We start from the raw sequence: 26,706 nt of genomic DNA on the forward strand, positions 1-26,706 counted from the left end.
TACAGAAGACAGAGGAACTTAAGATATATACTGGTTCATAGTATGTGCAGACCTAGGTCTACCAGTAGGGATCAAACATTGGTGGGTACAACAACAAGACTCGAAAAATGCAAGTCCCTTTGGTTCAACACTTTGTGGAATGTGGACATGATGTGCAAGATCTAAAATTTTGTTGCCTGGAAAAGATACAAGCCCAAGGACATCTACAACATAGACTACAGCAAAGAGAACTATTTTGGAACTACACAATACAAAAGTACCAATAGATCTTCATGAAGATGTGAACTGGATGGTGATTAATTAGAAGATATTTGTGTAAGAATGTATAACTAGTTTGTATATTTATAAGGTTATATTATATTATGTCTATAGGTTGGCCATTGCATTTTAATCATTAGCTGTGTTACATTAAGCATACTGCCTGTAACTGTCAGTGCCCAGGGAAACAGACTTTTTAAAACGCTTGCCCAGTGATCTCTCCATATGTTACTTGAGGACATGGTTACTTTGTCCTGCATTTGTTATACTAAGCCGCTTATCTGTTTGCTGTTGTAATGAACAGTTAAATATCTACTATTCAGAACCCAAATGAACCCAAAAAAGAACATTTATGATGCAGAAATATAAAATGCTGTCTGCCAAAAGAACTGGAGTCCATATAAAATCTTACTTTATTTATTTATTTAAAATATCTTTTGGGGTTTTCTGAAATTCCTTAAGGTTGTGAGGCCAAAATGAAACTATATCCGTCTCTGGATTTCTTTTTTTAAAAGGTTGTGCAATGGAGTTGTTTATAACAGTTGACATCCTAAGAAGTAAATATATTACTGAGACTGGCCCAAGGTCTCAAGGTCCAATGGTCAAATTAGACCCACACAGGCACACACATTTTCTAGCCAGACCATCCTGAAATTAACAACTATGTCTGGCAGTTGTTCCTGTGCTTGTTCAAAATCTGAGTAACAGACAACAAATATGGACCAACTGCATCTGAAGTTGGATCAGGATCTCCTAAGATTTTTTTTTCATGCAGTATTCATTTCTGCAAATTTAAGATATGGCTCCTGTCTGGGCCATGGGTATTAATTTAACTTTATGCATAATTAACCTGTTTCACTATCTTATATCACATGTTGGAACGGTACTTAATTAACCACAAATCCCAATCATGTGAGAGAATCTGACATGGGAGGTTCATAAATGGCCAGGCTGAATGAAAATGGGCCAAGCATAACTTCTCTTTTTGTTAATTTACTATGTTTCTTTTCAGTTCAGGAGTAGCTAACCTGGTGCCTTCCAGATATTTTGAACTACAACTCCCATCATCCCCAGCCAGCATTGCCATTGGACAGAAATGATGGGAGTTGAAGTCAATGTGGTATAGTGGTTAGAGTATCAGACTGGGACCTGGGAGACCAGGGTTGAAATCCCCACTCAGCCATGAAGCTCACTGGGTGACCTTGGGCCAGCCACTGACTCTCAGCCTGACCTACATGAGGATAAAATTGGGAAAGGGAGAACTATACTTGTATGTCACCTTGAGCTCCTTGGAGGAAAGGCGGGATATAAATGTAATAAATAAATGAACGTATGGTGAGTACCATACCGGCAACCCTTGCATTACATGTTCTTCCAAGTGCATAGGGGCTGGTTATATGTGAGCAGGTCCTTCATGGCTGGAAGAACGCCTATATGATCTGACCATATGAGCAAAGACTGGTCACATCAATCTTTCCCATGGGAAAGACAAAGAGCAACATAATCACAGAAGGACAGCTGTAGCTCAGTGGGAGAGCATCTGCTTTGCATTCAGAAGGTCCCAGTTTCGACCTCCAGCTTCTCCAGATAGAAGCACCCTGCCTGAAACCCTGCAGAGCTGCTGCCAAGTCATGGTAGACAATACGGAGCTAGGCCAATGGCCTGCTTCAGTGTAAGGCAGCCTGCTATGTTTCCTTAGGGACCCAGCACTTCCATGCTGGGGTTACTTAAACTTTCTCCCAGCCACGTGGGGAGCTGCTAACAGTGACACAGCTATGCTCACAGATACACCATTTGGTGGAGGCTTCAGTATGGAGATGGAAGGGGAAGTTCCTTCCTGTCCTTACCCATCAATCATAGGAAGCAGCAGTGGAGGCCTTGGAAATGCATGGCTACTGAGTACAGACTGCTGATATCAGCATCCAGTCAATAAACCTGTGCTTGCGCAGCCCTCCAGCATCCCTTGCTTCCAAGGAAGATTCAAACCTTCCTTTTCTCCCTGTGCTGAAAGGGAAGGGTGGGAAGGCTCCCTTGCTTCTATTACCATACTATGTTGACTAGCAGTTTCACCTGGTGAAGTCACAGTGGCCATCACTGATACCACAATGGAGAGATTCAACCAAGGTGTGTGACTGATACACCAAAAAGGCACCAGAGCTTGGAAAAGTTACTTTTTTGAACTACAGCTCCCATCAGCCTAATCCAGTGGCCATGTTGCCTAGGGCTGATGGGAGTTGTAGTTCAAAAAAGTAACTTTTCCAAGCTCTGAAAGGCACAGTGTGTAAGTGTCGCTAGCTTCTGCTGTGTTAGGAATAGTTTCATTGCTGGGTCATCCTGCACCACTATTTCTAATCTGAGAAGTTCAGCATGTACCTTTCCCTTTTTTCCTACCTCAAGTCACACTGAAGCCACTGGCACTTGATGGTGTATATTTACTGCATTCCTTTCCCCAAAAAATCCACTTGCTAAGAATGTTTCGCCTTCATACTGTTTAGACAAATGGTGCAATCAGCAGAACCAGCCAAAATGCACATATTCTAAAATGAAAAATCACACCGTCTTATTACGGAAGCTGCCTTGCCTTGCCCACACCCTCTAATGAATCAATTGCAATAATACATTGCTGGATTTGTAAAGCAGAGGCCAAATTGTGGTTAGGGTTGGTCTTTGAAAATGACCTGCATTTTTTCTAAGTACTAGTCCACGTATGCACATTGTTCATGCAGGAGATGTAGCATTAAGTGGTGCCTAGTGGGGCTGTGCCTGAGGCCCTTCAATCAAATTTGGGGCCTGATCCCATGCTTCAAAGCATCCCTGATCTATCTTGGGATGATCCAGGGTTGGCTCAACCTGAATCTGGGCTCTGAACCAATTTGAGGGCTTTGCACAGTTATGTGGTCATGGGGGGGGAGAGGTACACTTCCTTATCCCTCCCCTCTTGACCCCATGTTTACTCAGAGTTTTAAACCCTAATTAAACATGTGGTTGGGAGAGGGGAGAAGGAGATGCACGCAGCCTCCTCCTCGCCAGACCACCCCCTTTTGACAGCCCCAGAACACTTTGGGTGAAGTTGATTCAACCCGAAGTGATCTGGGGCTGTCTCAGCCCAAGGCAGTTGAATCCCGGTTTTACCTAAATTGGCCCAATTTGGTTTGGGAATCGCTGGCTCTGATGTACCCTAGTGTCTAGCACCTATGATTCACACAACACAGGTAAACCATCCATATCACCTCACAACAGCACAAACCCAATGTTTTTCAGTGTGGTCAGCTCATCTGTTTAACTGGGAGTCATCAAATGTTGCAAAAACAAGTGATACTCATAGATGTCAACTAGGACTACATGCAGCTATGGATGGCAGACCAATTCACTTCATATTTTAAAGCAGGAAATTTGGGCAGCTATAGTGAATACACCAGGGGAGCAGAAGACCTGACCTCCTCTCTGAGGATTTACTCCTCTGTAATCATGCTTAGGATAGGTGGACCATGGTGGAGGAGGAGGGAAGGGAAAGGGAGGGGAGGGGGAAAGGAGGAGGAAGGGCAGAGGGGAGGAGGGGGAAGCAGGCAGGAGGGGAGGGGAGGAGGAGGACAGGTTTGATCATTTGCATGCTGATTGATTTCAATGGGATTTACTCCCCTGTAATCATGTTTAGGATAAGTGAAACTGACCATAGGAGGGGAGGAGAAGAAGAGGGAGGGAGGGCTGGAGTGGGCAGGGGAGGAGGAAGAAGGAAGAGGGGAAGGAGAGGAAGGAGGAAGGGAAGGAGAGAGGAGGAGAAAGGTAGGTCTGATCCTTTGCATGGTTATTGAGTTTAGTGGGATTTACTCTCATGCAATCATGCTTAAAATAGGTGAAACTGACCATGGGGGAGGAGGAGAAGGGTGGAGGGGAGACGAAGGAAAGGAGGAAGGGAGGGGAGAGGAGGAGGATGGGAGGGGTGAAGGAAGGGGAGGGAAGGGGCAAGAAGGAAGGGAGAGGAGGAGAAAGGTAAGGTAGGTTTGATCATTTGCATGCTTTTTAGTTCAGTGGGATTTACTCCTATACAATCCAACTCAGGATAGGTGAAACTGACCTGGGGAAGGGGGGAAGGGGAGAGAAGGGGAGGAAAGATGTAGGGCTAGGGAGGAAGGTGAAGGGGAGAGGGAGGGAGGGAAGGAGGGAGGTGAGGAGATTGGGTGAGGAGATTGGGTGAGTAGGCACTGGGCAGAGGGAAAGCCCACTTCCTTTCCAAAAGAAAAACATTGTGAACAGTATCATTGTTTTTCAGGGTTTTCCCCACCTTTTTATTCTAAAGCAGGTGTGTTTAGTCTCCCACCCAAATTCAACCCAAAATTTCAATGCCCTATTCCCGTTACAGAGTTACAATCCCCAAAGGAGGAACTGACTTAAACCACTCTGGCCACTGGAGCTCAATCAGGGGAACAGGAGTCTCCTAACAACTCTTAGAACCCTTCAAAAACTACACTTCCCAGAATTATTTGAGAGAAACCATGACTGTTTAAAGCGGAATAAATGTCTGGTGTGGGTGTGGCCCCCTGATTAGCTAAGCCAAACAGCTGTGAGTCAGGTTTTTACAACACTGACAGTTGGTTGTTACTAAGCATGCCTGCACTATCATAGACTCCAGTGTTAATTTCTAAACTTAATTAAAAATCAGCCATGCATTTTTTAAACTTGTAAACTGCAGAAAATGAAGATCAGAGTATGGGGCAAGGTCAGTAATGGGATTACAGATGCTTTGTGAAGATGACTGATTTTTAATTAATTTCAACAAATTATGAGACCACTGACAGAAACAAGTCCAACAGGGGTTTGGATTTCCCCCCTCTTATTTTACACTTTGAACTCTCAATTCTCTCTGAGTGTTTTGTGTATTGCCATGAAAATGTAAAGGTTGTTAAGCAAGCATTTCTGAGTTCAGGACTATACATTTTGTAAGATTTTGTTTTGAATTGAGCTTAAAGGAAGCAGCAGAATGGCATGAGGGGTATTTTCAATTTAAAATGGTGAAGTGTGAATAATCAATGCTGGCTATAGTATACCGCCATATGCTCAGAGGCATGTTACCAAATTCTTCGAAGCTACCTAGGAAGTGGATTGGACTGTGAAAGACCAACTCAAATTGTGTTTGCATTTTTACAAATTTGTAGGGCAGTACAATATCTCAGAAAGGGGATCAGGTCTCCTGCTCCCCTAGTGCATGCACTATAGCTGCCCAATTTCCCTGCTTTTTAAAGTTTGATAGAAATATCTGTGGGCTATAGGTACATTCTTAAACCACAAGGTTTTTTGCTTATTAGTGAATTCCTCTGCTTTTTAATCTGGAAGGTAAGGGAGGGCTGCAGTGGGAAGGGGATGGTAGGAAGAAAGGAGAAGGAGGGTAGTGGAGAGGGGGGGAGAAGAAGGGGAGGGGGAAAAGAGGAGGGGAGGAAAAGGAGAGAGGAAGACGGGGAGGAGAGGGGGTGGGAAAGGTAGGTCTGATCATTTGCATGCTTATTGAGTTCAATGGGACTTACTTCTGAGTAGACATGGTTAGGCTTGCACTGTTAAATGTCATGGGTGAAACTAACATAAATGCTTTGAGTTACTCTTGTTTCAATGGGAGAGGAGGAAGCTGGGTTCAATTGGACATAAGGATCATGCAGCATAGGGCTATCTGGACTGAAAGCAGATTGTAGCCCTGTTCAGTCACTATGTCTGAACAGGGAACAACAACACAAATAGGGTGTTGAGGGGGCTCGGCATGCCAGCCCTGCTAACCAAGTCCCCATCCCTGTCTGTTCTGCTGTGACCTTCCTGCCCTGAGCAGGAAGGTCTGAAGGGGACTTCTAAGTGCATTTGGTTAAACACACTCAGGACCTCTCCACAAACTGGCAAAGGCAGCTGCTAAGCACATTCAGCCAGACATCATAGCAAGCCCATTTCAGACCTTCCCACACAATGCAAAAAGACCAGGGGTGGAGCAGCTGAGGCCAGCACACAGGGGGCATTGGGTGGCCAGGCTAGGATGCATGATTTCATGCCCTCTACTTATGTTCTCATGCCCTGTTCAGGCATAATGCCTGAATCAGGGACAAAGGTATTGCAAACACCTGCAGGATATTGCAAGAGGTGATCCATCCCTGTAGCTTTGGGAGGAAGTTGCCCCACCTAACAAGGAAGGCTGGCTACAGCTGAGAGTGATCTATGTTATCTAGGGCAGAATGGTGAACCTTGTTCAGCTCAGAGGCAAATATGTGGAAATTCAAGGTTGCCCAGTTCAGCACCAAGTTTCCCAGCAAAGTAATAGTTCCTAGCATGGCCAGCAAGAAATGTATTTTCTTACATTTATATCCTACCTTTCCTCCAAGGAGCTCAAGGCAGCACACACTATTCCTCTCCATTTTATCCTCACAACAACCCTGTGAGGTAGGTTAGGCTGAGAGACAGTGACTGGTCCAAGGTCACCCCATGAGCTTCATAGCTGAGTGGGGAGTCAAACCCTGATCTCCAGAGTAAGAGAAGGTAGGGCAGAGGTGGGAAACCTTTTTCAGCCCAAGGGCCATATTATTCCCTTTTAGGGATGACATGCCGGTGGTGAGTGGGACCACAGGCAAAAAGGGACAGAGCAACATGTGCAAATGTTACTATTGTACACCAGGGTACTACACACAGAGAGACACAGACACAGACACACACACACACTCCTCTTTATCTTCCATCCACAGCTGGTGAAGGATATACCTTACGGAGAGACTTGAAGGCCACACAGAGGCTTGGAGGGTCAACCTAGTAGCCAACCTCCAGGCTTGAGGTTCCCCAACCTTGATCTGAGGCTTATTCTGACCTTGCAACCTGTCCTAATCTCTCTCTTCCCCCCCCCCCCAGAAGCTGGGTCTCTCTTTCCCTTGCCTCACGCTCCTTCCTTCCTTCCTTCCTTCCTTCCTTCCTTCCTTCCTTCCTTCCTTCCTTCCTTCCTTCCTTCCCCTCTCCTTTACAAGGCAATGGACAAGAATGTCCTGGCAAGTATATTTGTGGAATACTCAAAGTTGGCAGAAGGGAATGGGAAAATGTCTTCCCACAAGCCAGAATTCAACAAAATGACTGATACATCTATTAAGAGCACAGAATGAGCACAGAATGTTAAATGCATGCCTTTCTCCCTAGTATGGTGTATCAACTATGGCACAAGAACTTTTCAGGAAGAACTATTTGCAAAATCCCTATAGGTTAAAAGGATACAGAAGATGCAAGCGGTATGTGATGACTTTTGAAAAAAGAAAACCTAAAATGTAACAAAGATGGCAAACTGACAAGCTTTTAGAGATATCTGGCATTGCACCCCAGGTCTGCTCATGACTTTTGCCACTGGGAAGATGGATGGAGCTTGTTCCAAAACAATACTTTTTTTTGTGGTGCAGCTCCTGTGCTTATTTTTATTTATTTATTTTTGCAAATGGACATCATCATGTCCAGGAATAGGAGTAGGAATAAACGGACAGTTCTCCCAATGGAGGGCTGTAGAAAGTGGAGTCCCTCAAGGATTGGTATTGGGACCTGTACTTTTCAACTTGTTCATTAATGACCTAGAATTAGGAGTGAGCAGTGAAGTGGCCAAGTTTGCTGACGACACTAAATTGTTCAAGGTTGTTAAAACAAAAAGGGATTGCGAAGAGCTCCAAAAAGACCTCTCCAAACTGAGTGAATGGGCGGAAAAATGGCAAATGCAATTCAATATAAACAAGTGTAAAATTATGCATATTGGAGCAAAAAATCTTAATTTCACATATACGCTCATGGGGTCTGAACTGGCGGTGACCGACCAGGAGAGAGACCTCGGGGTTGTGGTGGACAGCACGATGAAAATGTCGACCCAGTGTGCGGCAGCTGTGAAAAAGGCAAATTCCATGCTAGCAATAATTAGGAAAGGTATTGAAAATAAAACAGCCGATATCATAATGCCGTTGTATAAATCTATGGTGCGACTGCATTTGGAATACTGTGTACAGTTCTGGTCGTCTCATCTCAGAAAGGATATTATAGAGTTGGAAAAGGTTCAGAAGAGGGCAACCAGAATGATCAAGGGGATGGAGCGACTCCCTTACGAGGAAAGGTTGCAGCATTTGGGGCTTTTTAGTTTAGAGAAAAGGCGGGTCAGAGGAGACATGATAGAAGTGTATAAAATGATGCATGGCATTGAGAAAGTGGATAGAGAAAAGTTCTTCTCCCTCTCTCATAATACTAGAACTCGTGGACATTCAAAGAAGCTGAATGTTGGAAGATTCAGGACAGACAAAAGGAAGTACTTCTTTACTCAGCGCATAGTCAAACTATGGAATTTGCTCCCACAAGATGCAGTAATGGCCACCAGCTTGGATGGCTTTAAAAGAAGATTAGACAAATTCATGGAGGACAGGGCTATCAATGGCTACTAGCCATGATGGCTGTGCTCTGCCACCCTAGTCAGAGGCAGCATGCTTCTGAAAACCAGTTGCCGGAAGCCTCAGGAGGGGAGAGTGTTCTTGCACTCGGGTCCTGCTTGTGGGCTTCCCCCAGGCACCTGGTTGGCCACTGTGAGAACAGGATGCTGGACTAGATGGGCCACTGGCCTGATCCAGCAGGCTCTTCTTATGTTCTTATGTTCTTATCATAAATCTTCATGGTAACCTATGAAAGAATTATTAGAATCCAGATGCAGCCAAGCACGTAGACAGATGCAGAGGATTCCAGAGACTGCGTTTCTAGAAGCATGACTTTGTTACATACCAACATTTCTCTGTTATGGCCTCTTCCCATGAAATCTTGAAAAATTTAGCTCTTTTAGGGCTAGGTCTCTCTGACAGATAATTACCAGCATCTTCAATACTCCATGCATTCCAGAAGAACATAAGAAGAGCCTGCAGAATAAGGTTGGTGGCCCGTCTAGTCCAGCATTTCTAACAGTAGCAAAGCAGATGCCAATGAGAAGCCCACAAGCAGGACCACAGTATGTTAATATTCTCCCCCTTTGTGATTCCCAGCAACTGGCATTCAGAGAAATACAGTCACCAACAGTGGGGGGTAGAACATAGCCATGGTGGCTAGTAGCCAATGTCTAATCCTCCTTAGAAGCCATCCAACTTGGCGGCCGTCACAACCTTTTGTGGGAGTGAATTCCATAATTTAACTCTGTGTTGTGTGAAGAAGTATTTTATTTTGCCTGTCCTGAATCTTCCAACATTCAGCTTCCAGAAGCTTTTTGAGGAAACCATGGAAGTTATAGGAAATGCTTTGCACTGGAGTTTGATAGCCTCTATGCCATCAAGAAGATGATCTGTTCTGGTTTTTGAGTGAGCACGAAGACAGCTTTCATTACTTTCCCTGTCCTCTCGCTAAGATGTCACAAAGTGATGAGAGGGGCTCACAAACCCCAGTGGAAGAATGGGGCAATTAGAGACAACTAGAGAAAAATTTGGTTCAGTTTGCATTTGAAGGTGATTTTAGCACCTAATTCACATGTGCTAAAACAATACACAAACTGAAATGCCATTCTTTGAAGTCCTCATGTTTCCAAATTTTGCTATGCAGTTCTCTTTGCTATGCAGTTTTGTAAATAATGTTTACAAAAATGTGTATATTAGGAGAAAATGTAAATAACAGTGTATGCATACATACTCTACCTTTAAAGCACATCTGAAGGGCCTTTTTCCCCCTCAGAGAATTCTGGGCACTGTAGTTTGTTAAGACTTGATGGGAATTGCAACTCTATGAGGGGCAAACAACAGTGGCCAGAATTCTTTTAGGGGGGGGGGAAGTGCTTCGAATGTGCTTTAGAGTGTGTATTTAGTGTAATGTAGCTATTTTGGCATGTAAGTAGTTTTTTAAATACATAGACAAATAAAGTAAAAAAATAAATTTTTTAAAAAATAACTACAATTACTAATTGATACAGAAATACAGAGAACTGAACTTAAGATTGGAAAAATGAGAAACTGAAATTGATAAATTTACCCATCCTTTGTGATAATCAGATAGAGGGTACAAGTTATTAAATTTCTCCATTATTCCAAGCCTAGGTGGTGTGTTTATGTGTATAGCGGAAAGAAGCAGAAATGTACTGGGTTGTATTCAATTAAATCCTACTCAGAGTAGACCCATTGAAATCAATGCACCTAAGCTGGTCTTGCCCATTTCTTTCAATGGGTCTACTCTGAGCAGGACTAGCATTGAATACCATCCACAAGGAACACAGTAGCACAGAGTGTCAAGTGCGCAACAAGTTACCCATAATTATGTTATGCCTGTTATGCCATCTGGAAAGTTATTCAGCAGTGGGAATACACATCACCCTTTAATTACAGTCATCTCTCAGCAGTGTACAAATAGCTGGATGCAATAAAGATAAAAATCAATTAACACTATAAAATTGGAATTCAGCTAAAATGCCTGCTGAAATAATAACATTCAGTACCTGCTAAAAGTTCAACAGGTAGCAGGCCTGTCTGACCCCAACTGGAAGGGAGTGTCATAAAATTGAGTCTACAGTACTGAACACATGGCTGCTGGTGGACACAAGCTGTGCACCTAAGCCATGAGGAACCACTAACGGTGACTCCTCTGAAGACCTCAATGATCGGGCAGTGATATAATGAATCAGGCGATCCTTGAGGTATCCTGGACCCAAGTTGCTAAGGGCCTTGAAAATTAATACAAGAACCTTGAACCTGGCCTGGTAGTGTATGGACAGGAAATGCAAGATTGTAAGCAGTGGAATCATGTGCTGATGATAGTCCATCTGCAGCATTTTGCTCTATATGAAGCTTCCAGACCAGGGCCAAGGGTAGCCCTACATAGAGCACACTGCAATAATCACCACAGATGGTCATGCTCTTCATGAGATGAGTAGGGGGTAGAACTACTTGGTGTGCCCCTGGTCCCACTTTGAGACATGAGTATGAATGCCCAGTTGAGTTAATTACTCAGCATTGTTTGACCAATGAACATGCTCAGTCCTCTTTGGACTAGTTTGGATTCCACCTTTATCCCCCCTCCAAATACCTTTCTTTTGGTAATTTTGCAAACTTCAGGGTTCATCTAAGCCTAATACTGCTCTTTCTTTGTGTGCTTGTGGATAGTGCCGTTTTGGCTACATAAGGATGAGCATTTGGAGAATGTGTTCCCTATTAATATATACAGTAGCAAGCAGTGAGGTGGGGTGGGTAAGGCACCATTGCTCTCCTGGCTTCCAAATATGGTGGATCACTGATGCTGACTAAGAAGGAGAGAGGGAGGGACAAGGTACAGAAGCTCAGTGTGGTGTGGTGCCTCAGATTGGCTCTGCCACAGTTTGCTACCGTGCTTTGAAATCCTGTGCCCCTCTCCCTCTCGGTCAGTGACATGTTTGGAATCCAGGAGAGACATGGTGCCCACCCATGCCACCTCACCAGCTGCTTCTGAATATATAGGAGACATCACCACACAAGTCTTGTATACAGAAGACCCCAAATTCAGTCCTCTGCATCAAAAATATCTCATTTAGGGAGGTGCAAAAGACTTCTGCCTGAGATCTTGGAGAGCCACTGACTGTCAGAATAGATAGCACTGGACTAGAAAGACCAGTGATCAGGCTCAGTATGAGGCAGCCTGAAATGTTCATCAGTCTTGGATATTATCAACTGAGGGTAGGGATGAAGGGAGAAATTCAATTCAGTTTGCATTTAAAGGCAAACCGATCTTACTCACACTTTCCAAAACAATACAAGAACTAAAACACAGTCATCCTTCAGAATTTGCACCTCTCTGAATCTTGCCGTGCAGTTCTTCAACCGAGCAATGCGTACAAAAATACATATACTAGGGTAGGGTGTGCATAAAAATACAACTATTATTGAAAGTAACATACAAAATGCATTATATTAGGGGAAATTGCTTTGCAAAAGTGTGTCTATTAGGGAAAATTGAATGCAAAATTTCTATGTTGGGAGAAATTTGCACTAGCTTTTTTTAAAACTGCAGATTGATGTGGAAATGTGAAGAACTGAAGATTGAAAAAATGAGAAACCAAAATGGTCAGAATTGTCCATCTGTACTTGAGGGCATATTCAGAAGAAAGGATCAAATCAATCAATCAATCAATCAATCAATCAATCACCCTACCGAAATGATTTGCAAAAATCATCTTGCAGTGGCTTTACCATATCAAAATGGAGCGTAAGAATCTGCCCTATCTTATGAAAGCCCCCAGCACTTGTTTGGTTCTTAGGTTGCTATGCAAACGACAGCTATACAAAAAATAAAAATAAATCCCAAACTGCCAGCACATGTTGGACTCTATTCCAAATTCCATTTGACTCGCTTCACAAGATGATTAACAGTATGAACACAGTGGGAAATATCTGACAATGGACACGGCCTAGCCAGCATTACACAAATGTAAAGCATTTAACACTCTCCCATTCAGTTTTGGGATGTGAAAGTGCTTATATTCATCTGGATCATGCTCAGTGTAAATCTGCCTTCAGAGACTGGGTGTGCTCAGTTCATCTCCAAAGACAATTCAGTCTCCTTTTAGTGACTCTCCAAGCTACCAGATCCTCCGTGGCGCAGAGAGGTAAGTGGCGGTAATGCAGCCGAAGCTCTGCTCATGGCGGGAGTTCAATTCCAACGGAAGGAGGAAGTCGAATCTCCGGTAAAAGGGGTCGAGGTCCACTCAGCCTTCCATCCATTCGTGGTCAGTAAAATGAGTACCCGGCATATGCTGGGGGGTAAAGAAAGGCCGGGGAAGGAACTGGCAATCCCACCCCATATATATGGTCTGCCTTGTAAACGTCGCAAGACGTCACCCTAAGAGTAGGAAACGACTCGTACTACAAGTGCGGAGACACCTTTACCTTTTACCAAGCTACCACCTTGCAAATTAAGTTCCCTGTCTGTGAAATGGGGACAATTTCAGCCTGAACGACTGATGATTGTTAGTTATAAGATTTAGGGTAGCCGTATGCCCTACGTTTGAAGGGCTGTGAAAGCACAATCAGCTATTTCAAAGAGTCCTCTATTTGAAGGACTTTCCGGTCCAAATCTTAAAGGGAGAGCAGGAAGGACCTTGAAGTTGCCCATCAACAGTTACCACAGGGTAGCAAACTTAGCAGGCATCTGCGTTATCTGGTCTCAGCCTTCCCCACTATGGTGAGATGAATTTCTATTTAAGAGTATTATACATCGACCGGGGAGACTTTCGGGGGCCCCAATTAGCGTAGTGACGGGTAATGGGAGGTATGGCGTTGTGAGGAGAACGTGCCAGATAAGGGGAACTCGTCCCAGACAAGTACTGTCTTTGACTTGTTCCGGTTCTCCTCACATCCCCAGGATTGGGACCGCAATACCTGGTGGAACGCCTCTCCCAATATGAACCTACCCGTACACTACGCTCAACATCTAAGGCCCTCCTCCGAGTACCATCCCATCGAGAGGCTCGGAGGGTGATGACTAGAACCAGGGCCTTTTCAGTAGTGGCCCCCGAACTGTGGAACAGTCTCCTTGATGAGGTGCACCTGGCGCCGACGCTACTATCTTTTTGGCGCCAGGTGAAAACCTTTTTATACTCCCAGGCATTTTAAAGTGTATTTTAAACAGCATTTCCGTATTTTGGATGTTGTTTGGTTCGTTATTGTTTGTTTGTTTGTTTTTTATTATTTATTGTATTTATTGTATTTATATATTGTGCTTGTTTTTATCTTTTTGTACACTGCCCAGAGAGCCTTCGGGCTTAGGGCGGTATATAAATTAAACTAAATAAAATAAAATAATAAATAAATAAATTATAATAATCATTTCTAAGTTTGCATCTATACATATTTAATTTAAAAGTTGTCCATGCTCTGGTAACCTCGAGATTGGACTACTGCAATGCACTCTACGTGGGGCTGCCTTTGAAGACAATTCGGAAACTACAGCTAGTGCAAAATGCAGCAGCCAGACTGCTGACGAGGACCAGATGGTCCGCACATATAACACCTGTCCTGGCGCGTTTGCACTGGCTACCTATTTGTTTCCGGGCTAGATTCAAGGTGCTAGTTTTGACTTATAAAGCCTTACACGGTGCGGGACCACAATACCTTGTGGAACGCCTCTCCCGCTATGAACCTACCTGCTCACTACGTTCAACATCTAAGGCCCTCCTCCGAGTCCCGTCCCATAGGGAAGCTCGGAGGGCTGTTACTAGATTCAGGGCCTTTTCAGTGGTGGCCCCCGAATTATGGAACAGTGTTCCCAGTGAGGTGCGCCTGGCGCCTACTCTTCTATCTTTTCGGCGCCAGGTTAAAACCTTTTTATTCTCCCAGGCATTTTAATGCTTAATGTTTAATGTTTATTGTTAAGTTAATTTTATACCAAGTGGTTAAATGCTCAGCTGTATGTTTTTTAGTGATTTTATCTGATTTTTATTTTACTGTATTGTATTGTATTTTATTCCTTGCTGTGAACTGCCCAGAGAGCCATTGGCTAAGGGTGGTATAGAAATGGAATGAAATAAAGAAATAAATTTAAATTTAATTTATTGGATTTCTTAGTCGCCCAGCTGGCTGGCCATCCAGCCACTCTGGGCGACATACAAAATGAACAAAATAACATAAAATGACACACCAATACAATAACATTAACATCTAAAAGCGATAATGATAAAATCTAACCCACCCCAAAGGCCTGCCTGAAGAGCCAGGTCTTCACGGCCCGGCAGAAACTCATTGTAGAGGGGGCCTGGCGGAGATCATTTGGAAGGGAGTTCCATAGGGTGGGGGCCACAATTGAAAAAGCCCTCTCTCTACATTAATATACACATTTTTATATATCTGTGCCCTCTTTTGTTTTCCTTTTTTGTGTGTGACACACAGGGGGCCATCCTCTTTAAGTCCCTTCTGCGTTATTTGGAAAATATGTGTTGGATGCTTTACACAAGCTGCATACACACCATACATTTAAAACACATCTGATAGCTCTGTGCAATTCATACTAAAATACTGGAAACTTTTCATGGGGATTTTTTTTTTAAATTGCAAATTGCTGCAGAAATATGGAGAATTGAATTTAAGATTGGAACAATGAAAAATAGAACCAAACGTGACAGATCTCTCCATCCCTAGCAATATCACACCATTTTAAACAGCTCCCAGGATTCTTTGGGGGAAGCCATGATTGTTTAAAGTGATATGATACTGTTTTAAATGTTTAGTGTACAAATTGATTGTTACACCTAATGTACATACATTCTATCCAAAGTATAATGCCTTATTTTGACTTCCGGGAAGGGTGACTTCGCTTGTGCCTGCTTTTGGGACGGGCTCCCGCCTCAAAAGAAGCTTATTCAGATATAAATCAGTCAGAACATTTTTTTTTTGACTGATGAAATTTCTCCCGGGCAGGGAGAAACGTAGAGATCAACCTCAAAGCCTGTTTTTGTTGGGAGGACTGGATTTCATTAATTTATGAGATAAGGTCCAGCCAACAATGCCGGACGGACTTTCTAACAAGCTCTATCTGCTTAAGCGATACGTTTATCTTTTCTTCAAAGAGAGAACGGACTAACAGGCAAGCACCCTTCTTTCTATTATTTTTTTTACTTGGTTTAAATTGTTGCAGCAAAAGGAGATTTGTCAGATTGATCGGCTTTGGACAACTTCTGGGTGAGATATAGCTCTTCTCTGTTATTCACGAAATTAACAGCTTATCTCTGTTTCTGTCGCAAAAAGCTGTCCTGGAAGTGCATTCTAAAGATAATAAACAGAAGAGGGATTTCTATTCCTGATTTCTACTCCGAGGAAATATTATATTGTCTGGGACTATTCTCTTTTTGGTCTATTTTATTTTGACGAATCTGCTTCTTCACGACGCCACTAACTGTTTTAATGCTGGGAACTAAATTTGTTTTGCATTCTTGCACAAGAGAGATAAGGCAGGTTGCTCTGTTTATACTGTGATGTCATCAAGCCTGGAATATTAACCCAATTGTTGCTGAAATAAGAAGTGGTTCTTCTTTATTTTTGTTTTGCTTTGTTTTCGTGGTTTTAAAAATGGCAATCAAGAAAGTGGCTGAGAATCTGGAAGTAACTATGTTTCAGAAAATAATGGATGAGATTGAGATAACGAAACAAACCCTGCGACAGGGTAGTAAGGAGCTGAAAATTGAACTGAGCAAAATGACGCAGGAGCTTAAAGAAATAGGGGACCCTGTGAGAGAGGAGAATGAGATCAGAGATGAGAAAAGAAAAAATAAAGGGAAGATACAAGCCCTGGAGATTGGAACAAATGTGGAATTGGAAAAAGATCTGGAGTTTATGGATTTTAGAAATAAAATCTACTGTTTGGAATTTAACGTTATCTCTGAAGAAATTAATGAAGATATTAGAGATAAAGTTATCAATGGCTTGGATAATCTTCTGGACTGGAATGATGTGATGGAGCTTGATATAGAGAAAATCTATGGAATTAACTGCAGCCATGTGACAATGGAAAAACTCTTAAGAGATGAGCCAGTGCATTTTGTAAAAAAGAAGAACACAGATATGACTTTACAACAGTATTTCAGCAACTTATTCAGAATGGATGGCAAGAAAATATTTGGGATAGAGGAAATTCCCATCAGACTCTTATTATATGACTATGGCTACAACAGCAAGATTATTATGGAATACTGATAATGGAAGATTGGACACTGAAATTACTGGACTTAACAGGACTATTGAAGATGGAAGATGGAACTAATAGGGATAATGGAATAATGGCTATTGAAATTATTGGACCTAACAGATTCTGATGAGATGGATTAATCGAAATGTTTATTTGGACTATGGTTATGACAATAAGATTATTATAATTATTAACGAGATGGATTAATTGACATGTTTATTTGGAGAAAAATTGATAGATATATTTCTTAAAGAATTGAAACCTCTCTTTGACTTTTTGTGGAAAGAATAAAGTAATGTTTATGAGATTTGATGATTAATTAAGATAACTACTGGAGGAAAGTGATTTTATAATATGATTTAAGAGACAGGATTGTTATATATTGTAGATCTATAACTGATTTGATATGTGACAAATGGGAAGTCAACATTTTATTTTATTTTATTTTTTGTTTAATCATTTTTGTTTTGTTTTGTTTTTTGTCTTTGAATGTTTTTATGATTTTGTTTTCTATGTTTTATGAAAATTTGAATAAAAAAATTATTGTAAAAAAAAACAAAAAACAAAGTATAATGCCTTATTTTACCATTTTAACTATATATATGACAATATATATGACAATAAAACATAAAGTGACAATAAATATACCAGTGGAGGCAAAAATAAACACAGTAGCTACAGAAGAATAAAACCACCTGAGCATTTAGCCACTGTGCACCTCATCCAGGTCAACTAAACAGCAAGACTTTCAACCTGTACCTGATAACAATCAAGGAAGGATCCAGGTATATTTCTTAGGGAAACAAATTCCAGAATGTGGGTGCCACCATTGAAAAGGTCCTCTCTTGAGTTGCCTACCCAATGTACTGAAGGCATAGATGGGATATGGCGTAAGGCCTCATCTCAAGATAGCTACACGCAGAAAGATTGTTATGAGAAGAGGAGGTCCTCAGGCATCCTGACCCCAACATGCAAAGGGCATTTCAGAGAGGGAATAAATTGGCTACGCTGTAGTATAAGGTCTCTAGAGTTCAATAGGATTATTCCAAACCAACTGATTTTTTAAGGCTATAGCTTAGTGTCTTCCCTTTGCGGATGTCTCTGTTTAATGAGAAGCCTGCAAGCAGGAGTGATGGAGCACCATGCCACGAGCTTGTTGGTTGGATCAACATGTACCAGTGATTTCTAATGAGGTAGATTTCACTGTGTTAGCATGATGGTTCTTCATTACGAAAGGGACAGACTCTGAAAAGACTAATGGTGTGATGCTAAAAAAAAACAGGAGTTGTGGAAAGAGATGGACACAAACCATGGGCAACTGTCCTTATAAGGGATTAAAGATGTGAGGTCAGTTTCAAAATGAGGAATATTTCTTAAGCCTCTTCAGCCCAAGGACTCTATGGCAACCATCTGCTTGCAGGTTCCATGTGAGCAGATGGGGGGGGGGATGTTATATCTCTCTCTCCCTCTCTCTGTAATCCTTTTTGGGTATGTTTGTGGCTTCTTGGCAACCAGCATTCCAACATCATGACACCCAGGGCATTGAGAGCTAGTCTGTCCTGGACTTTACCTTCTGCAGAGCATAGCAAACCTTGTCCTCAAGCCATTTGTTAGAACCCACTGATTGCTTTAAAGGGAGAACGAAATGTCATTATGGCTTTTTGGATTCAATAGCTAAATTGTTCTCTATGGAAGCTTTCTTGAACATTTAAATGAAAATAGCTAATTGAAAGCTAGGTTTCATTCTAGAAAAACAACAACTGAGTTAACAGAAACCACTGGAAATTCTTATAGTTATATACCAAACATCATTGTCAAGCATCAAGTCAGTTTACAGATATATTATAGGATACTAATGAATAAGATATTGTATTATAAAGAGGTCTGGAAGGAACCATGTGAATGAAAAGAGACTTATTAATAGACACAGTTTTTCCGTTTATATCAGTTCCAACATGGTATAAGTATATGTGTGTGTATGACATTAAAGGAATCTCTCTCTCTCTCTCTCTCTGTCTCTTACACACACACACACACACAGCATGTTGGAATTGATATAAATTATATATGTATATATGCATGTATCTTTATCTGAACTCAACTATGAATTATTTAGAATTGCATCTTGAGCTGTATATGGGATTTATTAATGTGATTGGGTGTTATCTTGCAGTTTAGATAACGTCTGTACTATAGAATCTAAAGAGATGATTTTTTTATTAATGTTAATTTAATTTCTGTGTTAATTTAAATTTAATTTAAAAGTTTACCAAATGGTCAATAAAAATAATTGGTCGTTGAGATCTGTTTTGTACAATCTCTCACTGAAAGTAATAGAAGCTCGGGCATGTTAAGGGCGGTAACTCAGTGGGTAGAGCATCTGCTTTGAATGCCGAAGGTCTCAGGTTCAATCCCTGGCATCCCCAGGTAGAGTGAGGAGTGAATTGTTATTGAAATCATGGAGAGCCTGTGCCAGTCAGTCCCCATGAACCACGTGAAAATGGCTGAGGGTCTTGGCAGACCACTTAAAGATGTTTCTGCCTTTTTTTTTTAGCAATTATCATGTCGTGTACTCAATGCTGTATGCTTTTTAATTGTATTTTTGTTGCTTCTTTTATTTCTTGCAAGTTGTATTTTATTGTATTACAGGTTGAATTCCACAGAATACAATGCCCTATGAGAAATAAAAGACACATCAAAAATACAATTAAAAACAATATAAACATTTAATGTGACGGTTGTGCTAGCTCCCAACTTCAACCACAAATCTAAAGATGTGCCACGAACCACCTGCATGAAGTTTGTGGACCACTGGTGGTCTGTGTATCACAGTTTGGGAACTCCTTGGTGTAGTTCCAGTTTTGGAAAAATGGCAGGGTATAAATAAAGATAATAATAATAATAATAATAATAATAATAATAATAATAATAATAATAATAATAATAATAATAATAGTAAGTACTGAGCTAGATGGGCCAATGGCCTGATTCAGTGGAAGACAGATTCCTATGTTCCTGTTTTGGACAAGACCACCATCACAATCCTGAACACTTCCTATCCATTTCAATGAGGCTCACACATGAAAATGCCCACAAGAATTGTGCCCATTCATTTGTAAAGGTTTGTTGATAAATATTTGACAGTAAAAGCATTAAAAGTGAGCACCTGTAAAACTTGAGAAATAAATATTCTGAAATTAGTCTTTAGGAGTGTATGTTTCTATGCAGTGCTAAGGCTGCAATCCTAAACATACTTAGCAGGGAGTAAGCCTCATAGAACATTGGGTCAATTACTTCTAAGTAAGCATGCATAGGATTACAGTGCAAACAGGTGAAAAAAAGGACAATTTGTTGATCTGTGTTAATAAGCTTCTCAAGCTGATAGCTTGATTAGCATCATTTTTCTCATAAATTTATATTTTTTATTTACCTTGAATGACACAGAAATAATCACTTAAAGAAAATTAACCATAGCTAGTGATGGGCAAATCAGTCAATGTGGTTTCTTTCAGATTCACATTTTTACAACTTAAGTTCAGTTCTCCACATCAGTTTGCTTTAAAAAAAAAGTCCTCATGAAAATGCATCAGCATTTTAGTGTGATTTTTCCTAATATAAATATGTTTGTGCGCAATTTTGTCTAATATACACATTTTTGCAAAGCCGTTTTCCATAGTCCAATGCATTTTGGTATGCTATTTTCACTAATATATGCATTTTTATGCACACTTTGGTATATGCATTTTTGTACACATTACTTGGCTGGAGAACTGCATTGCAAAATTCAGACAGGTGTGAATTTTGAAGGATGGCTATACTTCGGTTCACATATTTTTTTTCAGAAAGTGCAAATTTAGTAGGTTATTCTTTAAATGCAACCTCAATCAGATTTCCCCCCAATCCCTAACCAGCTTATCCAGTTAGGAGCTGCTTTCCTATATTACAAAAAGATTTTAAAAATCCCTATCTCATGTTGTTGGATGAACATATTATCCCACTTTGTGGTTATTAAGATACTGCAAAACTCTCTGGGGCCGGTTCATCTGCTATTGGGTGAAATGTATGCATAAAATAAGTTTTAAGATTAAATTAATTGCACTTTTGTATGTAAAGAAAATGAGTAACCATCCAATTTAATAGTGTTATATGTTTTTTCAGAGATGTTTCTCATACACAGATGAGGAAGCTATAAATGAACAGACAGGCAGCCCCTGAATGAATGCCTTAGGGATGCCACACAACAAAATATTAATTAAAACAATAATTTGGAAAATGCTTGTTATCCTCTCAGCTGAAAATAATGAAATCAATTACTCACAAAGGAACTGTACCTACCTAGCTTTTAATTATGTCTGTCTTGCCATATTCAGGAGATGAAATCTGATGAAGACAAGTTAACCAAGTAAGAAAAAACCACAGGGATTGTTATGGTATGGAACTTATTTCAAAACCCTCTTTCTTGTTGTTCTCAGTTTGTTACTTGAATGTCACACTAAAAGAACTTGTGTTCCAAAATATTTGGTCCAAATTGAATCAAACCTTTCCCATCCTCAACTCTTTCTCATAAAACTATAGCGACCCTTCCCCTTTGCCCTTCCTCCCTTCCAATTATCCCAGACCAAGGATCTCAATGCCATTAATAATTAATAAAATCAACAAAAAAATAAGAAGTGTGGTGTGAAAGGGTGTAGATTAACCTTGCTTTAATGTGAATTGAGTCTGGCCACTTACAAGTAGCCTTGTTAAATCAGTCTAGGCATTAATACAGTTCAGAACAGCATTCCAGCATTTGAAAGCTGTTTAATCCTCCCCCCCAAACAAAAAAAGCCCAAATCACTTGGCCACACCTAAGAATTTAGCTTGCTGGCAATTCTAGTGCTCTGTTTAAACTAGAACTAATCTAATATCCGGGATTAGTAAGCAATTCTTCATTCAAACTATTCCCTAAATAGGAGAAAGGACTGTATATAGTTCTTGGCCAACAATTAGTTTGTGGAAATCTGTATTTTATTCAGCTGGATTAAATTTAGCATACTAAAAAATTATTTGAGAAAGAGAGAGAGAGAGAGAGAGAGAGAGACTCCATTTTATTCGCTTACTGAATTTCCTAAAATTGTAATGATTGTACTACGTAATGAGAACAGTACAAGATGACCTTTTCAATATACCTACTGTTTTCCCAGGATATAAAGTAAACATAGTTAGGACCATATTGCTGCATATATATAGTTGCTTCCATCTATACAGAGTGGTGTTCATTAGAAACCCAGCTAGCTTCACAGATACTCCTTTTTAAACTATATATGAAATACAGTATTTGAAAATACATTTACCTCCAGTAGATTCAGGACTCAGGAGGACACCTCATATTCTGAAAATATGGCATCTCCAACTTTTACTGATAATTCAGTCATAGTACATCTGTTTTTGCACTCTAAACTAACTTCCCAATTTTAAAACCTGTGTACTCTGATAACAGCAAGGGCTGATCTATGTATTAGAGAGTGTCTTGACTGCACATTTGAGTGGCAAAAGCAAGACAGAAGAAATTCCTCTTATTCAGCCCTGATTATAGACATAGTTCTCTAGCCCCACTCCATAGATCAATGAGTGCAGGAGCAATTCCTGTTTTGGAACAGGAGTTGAACTCAGAGGAGGTATACACTCCCCACCAACATTGCCAATAAACTGTTCATGGAGGTGATGGAAAACTGATGGAAGGATCATTGGGGCCATTAAGTAAAGGTCAGGCCGAATTGGTTTACACATGTATGCTTATGGCTTGCAGCGTCGAGTAAATCAGCTTTCAGAGATCTCAAATCACAGGTTTAATATCATTCCATTCCCACCTTAACCTCCAGCCCAATGTTTCAATGGAGTTCATTCATACATTCAGCTGTAAGCATCAAGTGTTGAACAAACAAGTCAATGCACATGCATTTAGGAACAAGCCTAAAGCCAACTTATTGATCTGAGCATTCGACATACAAAGATTGTATATTAAACAGATGACTTATCTCACTGCTAAGCCACTGATTATCAATAATTCTTCTGGAATCAAGAAAGTTCACTCCTCCATAGGCACCAAAACTAGATGCCGAGTTAGATGTAAGTTCTGCACAGGGAATGATGGACTTTTGAAAACAACAGAGAGGATTGTCTCCAATGCATTATGCCAGGTTAGTCTTACTGAAACACATACATTGACCTAGAATTAATACTCTGCAGCCTGGTCCTATGCATCTTCAAAAAATTCTATGGGGTTTATTCCCATACAAATATGCACAGAATCACATCCTTTGTTCTGTGGGCCAAACTAGGCACAATGATGACAGGAAGCTATGCATGTTTAATGATATACCCATGCTGTTAATGTGTCAAATAAGCTGTGAGGTCTATTTTAACATCAAAAAGGGCCCAAGACTGAGTGGAATGGAACCATCCCCTTCCCTTGGTTCCCCATGATTAGTTGCCCAAAGCCTCATTTTGCCATTTTTGTCCATCTCTGTTACTGGATGCTTGGAGTGAAGAGAGACAGAGACAAAGGACCACAGGGACAGGGGGAGAGAGGTCAGTTCCCCTCTGCTGTTCATCCCTTTTAAATCTGAACCAACTTAGCCCAGTTTAGATGTGAATGAGGAAGACACGTGACAAAACAGATGCCACTGCTGCTGTTATGTCTGGTTTGATCCTAACCTTAAGAACACCAGAAGAGCCCTACTGCATCAAGACAAAGGCCCATCTATCCAGCATCCCATAGTGACCAACCACTATGGGGAGCCTGCAAGTAGGACTTGAGTGCAACAGCACTCTCCCCACTTGTGATTCCCAGCAACTGGTATTCAGAGGCATGCAGCCTCCAACAGTGGAGGGAGAACATTGCCATCCTCTCTTGTAGCCATTGATAGCCATGAATTTCTTCCCTACTTATTCCAAAAGCTGGTAAGCAATATAGAGTGACAGGAGCACCAAAGCCCTTATTCGTAACCATCTGGGGATCAGATCCAGAATCATGGACATTTATGTAACTAAGCACCATGGCCACACAACCTCACTCTCTCCATGACCAAGGGCATTTGCTTGACTTACCAATGGGCATGATTAAAAAGAAAGGGAGCCAGCAGAGTATGAAACATCCCACGACTATTCCCAGGCTCTTAGCTGCTTTCTTTTCCCTGGAGAACTTCAAGAGCCTCACAGAAAAATGGGATTTGTGCTTGGTGCTGGGTGTCGATCTGGTGGTTTCCGGGGTGTTTTTGCGATGGATGCGGAGAGTCACTTCCTCTGAATGGGACTTCTCAGTCTTCAGGCCACAAGACAGGCCTTTGCTTTCCCTTTTGGCCACCACATACACCCGGCAGTACATCACCAGTATGATGACCAAGGGGAGGTAGAAGGAGCCAAGAGCAGAGAACAAGACATAACCAGGGTCAGTGTTGATCTGACAGATTTTTTCATCTTCTGGAGCTGGCTGTTTCCAGCCAAAGAGGGGCCCTATAGATATAACAAGGGACAGTACCCAGACACACAGCAGAGCTAGGAGACCCCTCTTTTCTGTCACTATGGCTAGATATCTCAGTGGGTAGCTCACCCCAATGTATCGGTCTATAGAGATGATACAAAGGCTCATGATGGAAGCTGTACAGCATAGAACATCAACAGCTGCCCAGATGTTGCAGAAGATCCTCCCAAAGATCCAGTACCCACAAATCTCAAAAATAGCAGAGAAAGGAAGGACAACAGAAGTCAACAGGAGGTCAGCCACAGCTAAGTTGATAATGTAATAGTGGGTTACGCTCTGCAGGTGCTTGTGGCAGGCTACTGAAAGGATAACCAGAATGTTGCCCAGGACACCGAAAACAATCAGCCCCCCCAAGATAACTCCTAATAATATGGCCTTTAAAATGTTTACTTCCTCCACAGTCTGGGTGCAGTTCAAGCAATCAGAGGCAGAGATGTTCTCGGAGTTCAAGCCCATTATCAATACTGGTTAATGTTCATCCAGCGTGCTTGTGATTCACTCTGCCCTTTCTTTGAAAGAGCCAAGAGCAAATATTTGGTAGTGTTGCAAGGAGCTTTATTTCCCCATTGTTGATAAAAATTAGCTGGAAATATGGTTTTTGCTTTATAAACACAGAACCAGGAAGGAAACCCCAGACTGGGAAACACATCTGAAAATCCACATTTCTTCCTCGGTATCAGTTCCATTTAAGGCCAACTTAAAAAAAAAAATAGCCACAGCAATTATAAAGACTCTCTTTAGGATGCTCTCTCTGATGTTCTCCGTACCTTGCTGGCTGCTTGATGATACAGTATAACCCAATGAGTCTAAGATCTCCTTCCAAGTTTTTGTTGGGTTGTTAAAGGAAGAGCCATCAAGTAACAGAATGCGTTCTGCTACTAAGCGATGAAAAAACGTTTGAGTCTGTAGTGTAGGAAAATGTCTGGGTTTGTGGAAAGGCCATCAATATCCAAAGTGTGTTCACTGAAATATGTCTCATTGGGAAGATGGTACGTGGATGGCAGCAGCATGCTCTTTGTTCCCATTCATTTGTGTGCTTATCATACTTGACTTTTCAAATGAGTTTATAGATGGAATAATGGAAGACCACCAGGATGTTACTATGTTCTGTCTTTGTTATCACCTCTGACATGCGTCATGATCCTGAGATGGGAGTAAAGTTTGTGGAACCTTGGTGTTGTGCCAACTGCCCCAAGAATGCAAGCTTATTAACCAATATCGGTCACAGACCCTAAAGTGACTTGAGAAAGGTACCTCTGCATCAGTGCTCCTTGCAGGACAGATGGGCTGCCTCCTAAATAAGACAAAAAGACAAACATATTACAAAAGCCATGGCTACTTGCTGCAGCAGTGTTCTGATTGCAAAGGTTTTTCTGGGACCTAGGAATCAACTTGACTGACTTCTTCCTTATCACCTGGGGTACTAACTGCTGTTTACTAGCACACCACTTGCTCAATATGTGCTGTTTCTCAACCCCATGGAGGCCGGTGATTACTGCTTGCTGAACCTCTGGCAAGAAGAATATTGTTGTTTGATGGTTTTGCCAATCATTACCCTGTAGTCGTAAGTAAGAAGGACAATGTCACATATTTCAAAAGAAGTGTGTGTGTGTGTGTGTTCCTATTCCATCTGTTGGACATTTTCACACTAGAAACTCAACATGGTTCATAACACAAGTTTGGCAACTAGAATTACACATTAGCAAATATCCCATGTACACATAAACAGAGTGTGTGAGAGATTCCACAGTGATTGAAGCCTCAGATATGAATATGCTATGGCTAGGCTCTACGGATTTTTTTTCATGCATTAATAGACACTTTGCAGCCATCTTTGGCACAGGCAAGACAGTTTGATTTATGCTAGGGATCATCTCACTATCAATACTTGGATATTTTTATTTTATTATTTATTTACTTGATTTATATCCTGCCCTTCCTCGCGAAGGAGCCCAGGGCAGCAACACAGGAACACAACATTTTAACAGCAACAAAGCAATCTAAAAATAATTTCAGATAAAAAACATTCTAAAAACAGTTACAGATTAAAAAAAAATCCTTCCATCCAGTTATCTCTAGGTTGCTAGGAACAGCATCTTTCAGCCATCAAATGCCTGGGTAAACAGGAATGTTTTTAAATTCCTCCTGAAAGTCAATACTGAGGGAGATAGACACTTGGGAGAGCATTCCACAAATGGGGAGCCACCACTGAAAAGGCCGTGTCATGAGTCAACACCAACCGGGCAGTTGCTGATGATATCACCACCAACAAGGGTTCACCTGTC

General features: G+C 41.3%; 1 protein-coding gene across 4 annotated transcripts in view; it reads right to left on the bottom strand.

Moving 5' to 3' along the window:
• ADRA1A (adrenoceptor alpha 1A) overlaps positions 1-26,706 on the bottom strand; it is an 85,018-nt gene that overhangs the window by 54,729 nt on the left and 3,583 nt on the right. For all 4 annotated transcript variants that reach the window (XR_009758763.1, XR_009758764.1, XR_009758762.1 and 1 more), the window contains one exon: positions 23,989-25,715. Coding sequence is in view for 1 of the 4 variants with exons in the window: in XM_061593474.1 (XP_061449458.1) it covers positions 23,989-24,877 (889 nt within the window). In the remaining 3 variants the exon portion in view is untranslated. The remainder of the gene's footprint in view (positions 1-23,988; positions 25,716-26,706) is intronic.

Source organism: Rhineura floridana, chromosome 12 (assembly GCF_030035675.1).
Source record: "Rhineura floridana isolate rRhiFlo1 chromosome 12, rRhiFlo1.hap2, whole genome shotgun sequence".
Classification (NCBI taxonomy): Eukaryota; Metazoa; Chordata; class Lepidosauria; order Squamata; family Rhineuridae; genus Rhineura; species Rhineura floridana.